Below are 4615 nucleotides of genomic sequence, written 5' to 3'. Positions count from 1 at the left end.
TACTTAATTTAAGTAAAGTTTTAAAGTAAATAATAAACAAAAATCTACATTTAATAACTCAGACATTTCAGCAGATTTTATATTTTTATAAAATTTTTTTTTTTATTTTTATATTTAAAATTTTTTCAATTATTCATTTAGCGCAAAAAGTATCCATACAAATTAAAATAAAATTTTGTAAACAAACACAGCTGACATGTATGATGCGTTGCCAATTACTTTCACATGTGATCCCCATTGTTTCAGTAACGAAAATACAGATCATTGTTTGCTAAAACGTAGCTAATATGTATTTTGACGCACATAATGCAATCCTATTTTATACAAAAAATTACGAACCCAAATTATTTAAAAAAAAAAAATTGAAATAAAATTTGTAATTCACAATAGTACAATTGTATATCGATATTGTGAATAATTCTTATAAACTAAAGAAAAGTAAAACAAAATATTACTGAAACGGTCAGTATTTTCATTTCAGTCCGCAATCGTAACATGCCCCTTACGAATACTGATACAAAAACAAATATTAGAAAAATATATAGGAAAAATTAAGATTTGCTATGCGGACAGATTTTGATTCAAACTAGTGAAAACTAGCAAGGTCACAATTAATTGAGCTGAGGTTATGTTTACATTGTTTTATGTCTTTAATGTAATAAGTATATAACTTTTAGTAGATATGAATTATTACTATGATCTGAATTGTTGTTTTAGAATAAAACAATACATACATATTGTAATTAGAAATTTATTAACAATACATTGGTTACAATTTTTATTTGCGATCATTTAATAAGAACGTTTATTTATGTTTTATACTAATATAGTAATTTGTCATTAATATTTGCAGTTCATGTAATACGTTTATTTTTTATTGAAATAATTTTACCATTTTAGTAAATTCATATCTCTGGTTCTACGATATAACTAACCCAAAGATATTTTTTTATGCGACTTTATTTGTATTTTTCAAAAATACACAAAAACATGTAAATATATAGCTACATCTGACAGTTTCGCAGTTCGAATTTAGCATTTGCCTCATAACACGTCCTACGATAAGTACATTAGTTAAGGGATTCAATTTTGAAATTTGATACAATATTTAGCACACATATGATACTTATTTTTTTTATATTTAGCTTAAGTTTAGGAAATGACTATGAATAATTCTAGTAAATGATTTATATATATTTTTCTCTTCATTGTTATTATTATTATTATTATTATGTGTAATACAAAAAAAAATTTGCATTTTAGTATCAGGTGGCCACATTACATATATAAAGGGTATATTTATCATTAATTACCTCTCACCTGTATGTCTGCTCAATGGGAATTTTATCGTTATCGAATTAAATGTTTGAAAACAAATTTAACTGATAAATTACTGTTTTATTTTATTCTCTTTCTGGTGGCTTTTCCGCCTTTTTTTGCTTCTCTCTATATAAGTAGCTAAACCTACGGAACTAAATATTAAATAAATGAAATTAAGAATCTGTTAAAATTAATTTAAAATGTTATGTTAATATTAAATTTAATCAATTAATATACTCAAATATACTTTGGTATGCTTATATACTCCACATAATGTCTTCTAACGTGATTATTTGATAAAACTAAAGTTGAAAAAATATACATACATATATTATGCTGAAATAGGAATCGAATAATTTGAAATATATTAAATTTAATATATAGCTGTGGATTATTTTTTATGAAAATCGGCGAAGTTGAGCTTAAAATACTGCAAAGTAGAATTGCAATAATTACTCTCCAATGGTAAATATATGTTAAATTTTCTAATGTTTACTTTTACGTTTTAATAAATTTTTTTTTATAAAAATTGCATTGCAGTTTTTAAATAAGGTCCTTTTTTTAATAATAAACAGTTTGGACATAATTTTTCAATATTTTATTACAAAGGTATCATATTAAAATAACATATGTATATAATAGTGAACATAAAATTATAAAATTAACAATTAATAGTTTAAATGAAATAAATATATTTGTATTTAAACAATTGTTTAATTATGTGAAATTTTGGCAATAATTCCAGGTTAATTATACGAGTAATTTGTTAGATTGAATTTTACTGAAAGGACAGTGACGCAATTATTTTTTAGTGCGTAATTTGTTTCTAAATAAATGCATCATTGTCCTTTCTTATGGGAATTCACTATAATTAAGTCAAAGGTTGATAATGACTATTAATACAAATATATTAATGAAATTTGCCAAAAGTTGAAATCAATTAAAAATAATTACTTAAAGAAGAGTAAAATTTGATGCTACATATTATATATATATATATATATATATAATATATAATATATCATACTTATATATATTTTTACTCATATTTATTTAAAGTAATATATAAAATTTAATTGGCCTACAATTTAATGTATATAATATAATATAAAATGCATATAATGCAATATTATAAAGCAATATATAATGTATATTACATTCATACATTCATATATTTGCCTACACGCATTCATACATTGAAATTGAAATAAAATAGATATTTTTATTAGGAGTTCTTTTATTTTCAATATATGAAACTAAGAAATTCTTATTATTATTAAGAAAATACTTAACATTCCAATTTTATTATTTATTTAATTTGACAAAAGAAATTAAATTCTTAATATAAACTAATAGTAGAGTAGAGTTAGTAGAGTTATACTTTTTTTTTTAGTAGAGAGTTATTTCAAACAGTATTAAATCATTGTTATTGTTTTATTTTAAATCTTCTTTAATGGCAACTATATTAAAATTATTAATTAAATTTTTTTAAATTTTATATGAACATAAAATGTTATGTTTAAACATAATGTCAGAATATAGAAGAAACAAGTATCAGCAGACGTCTAACTTTAGTTCCCGATTAAGAGATATAGTCAATGTAGTAGATATTTGAAAGAACTGTTAGACTACGGTTTGTAATAAAAATTAATAGTCGGGGTATAAGTACTAGATTTAGTTTTTTGATTTTAAGTTTTTTGTACGATGTGCCGAAGCTGATGAATATTTTTTTAGGTTCCATTATTTTGGTTTTGATTTATTCATTCTATTCACTTACTTGTAATATTGAAAATGTTAATATAGCACAGTTTTTCTACAGAAATGTGTAGTTCTAATGGAGCGTGTACTCTGTTTTTATGTTCTATAAAAAAAGATATCTATTTCAAATAGGAAAGTCAACTGCAGTGAACAACTATAAAATTCAAAAATTAGTTTTCAATCAAATAAAAAAAGGTTTATCATAGTGTTTGACATTTTCAATTATCCACCATCACACTCTTTTGGATTATCACCTGCAAGTGATTAGTTCTTTTGGAAAGTTGTCGGTTTGAAGTCATTTACTTTTTGCAGCTGTATAAATATAAATATTAAATTTTGTTTAAATATAAATATAAGAAAATTATTTTTTGGTATTTGAACATTTATATATCTTATAGTATATACCAAAAATATTGTTATAAATATGTATCAAATTTTAATTCAATTAAATATTTTAAATAAAATTAAAAATACGATTTGAACGTAAACTTTTTTAATTTCTTTCTAGATCCTTCTTTCCGAATCCACTTGATTACCTTGAAGTGGCATTGTGTAATATTAGGAAATTTTTCTCATTTTTATTTTATAATTTAAATAGAGTTCGATAGATTTATTTTCATCTCTCTTAGTTTTCAATCAAATAAAAAAAGGTTTATCATGCATTTATATTATGCATTTAGTATAGTTACCTATCATTTTATATTCTAAATTATAAATAATTAAAACAAAAACATTGAAAAGTCCAGTTTTTAAAGAGGACATTTAATATGATTTTCTCAAATACTTTAGTAAAAGATCACTGAACTAGATAAGATCAGTAAATATGTCTAAAAATCGCGTTTACCTTTCTTTCAAAAATCTTATCACTAATAAAAAGAATAAAATAAACCATAAAGGCTAAGATAAAAGATCCCTATCCTCTCTAGGTATTCTCATACTAATTTAGAAATCTATGGTTACAAATAGACGTGCTAGTTGGTAATTTTTGTTTATTTAATCAATATCAATCAATATTTGATATAGCTTTTGTTAATGTGATCAGTGCAAAATGTTTATAATTTAAAATCTCGTTATCTCGAAAAGTAAACCATATTGGCATGTAGCGTAGAAATTACGCAAAATAGTTAACTTTACTAAAATTCGTTAACAAATTGGGACACCCAGGATATTGGAATATATTTAACATATATTATTTTTCATGAAATAAAAAAAAAACAAAATTCTTTTATATTGTTGATATAAATTTTATACTACTATTTTTATTAGCTATTAATGCTGAATAGAAGTGGCATCCGATTTGTCACAAAGTTTCCCACTGGGCATTGCGGAGTCAAAAAGCATTTATCGAACTTAGGTATTACTAAAGACGATGGCTACAGACGTTGTTACGAAGAAGAGAAAACAACAGAACATATTCTGTGTCACTGTGATAGTCTCGACAGACTCAGGTTTCGGTACTTAACAACTGCCTATCCACTTATAACGGAATTAGCAACATCTTTCCAAAGGTCGTAATAGCGTTCTTAATTGCTACTCG

At 23.4% G+C, this 4615-nt stretch overlaps 1 protein-coding gene across 1 annotated transcript in view; it reads right to left on the bottom strand.

Moving 5' to 3' along the window:
• The window catches only part of LOC119679494 (titin-like), a 40204-nt gene extending 36577 nt beyond the window's left edge, over nucleotides 1-3627 (bottom strand). Inside the window, exon 1 of the mRNA XM_038091881.1 lies at nucleotides 3615-3627. Coding sequence (XP_037947809.1) covers nucleotides 3615-3627 — 13 coding nt within the window. The remainder of the gene's footprint in view (nucleotides 1-3614) is intronic.
• Nucleotides 3628-4615: the final 988 nt, after the last annotated feature.

The sequence above is a fragment of the Teleopsis dalmanni genome, chromosome 1 (genome assembly GCF_002237135.1).
Source record: "Teleopsis dalmanni isolate 2A chromosome 1, ASM223713v2, whole genome shotgun sequence".
Classification (NCBI taxonomy): domain Eukaryota; kingdom Metazoa; phylum Arthropoda; class Insecta; order Diptera; family Diopsidae; genus Teleopsis; species Teleopsis dalmanni.
The sequence above is the reverse complement of the archived record's forward strand: the minus strand, read 5'-3'. Positions and strand labels throughout refer to the sequence as shown.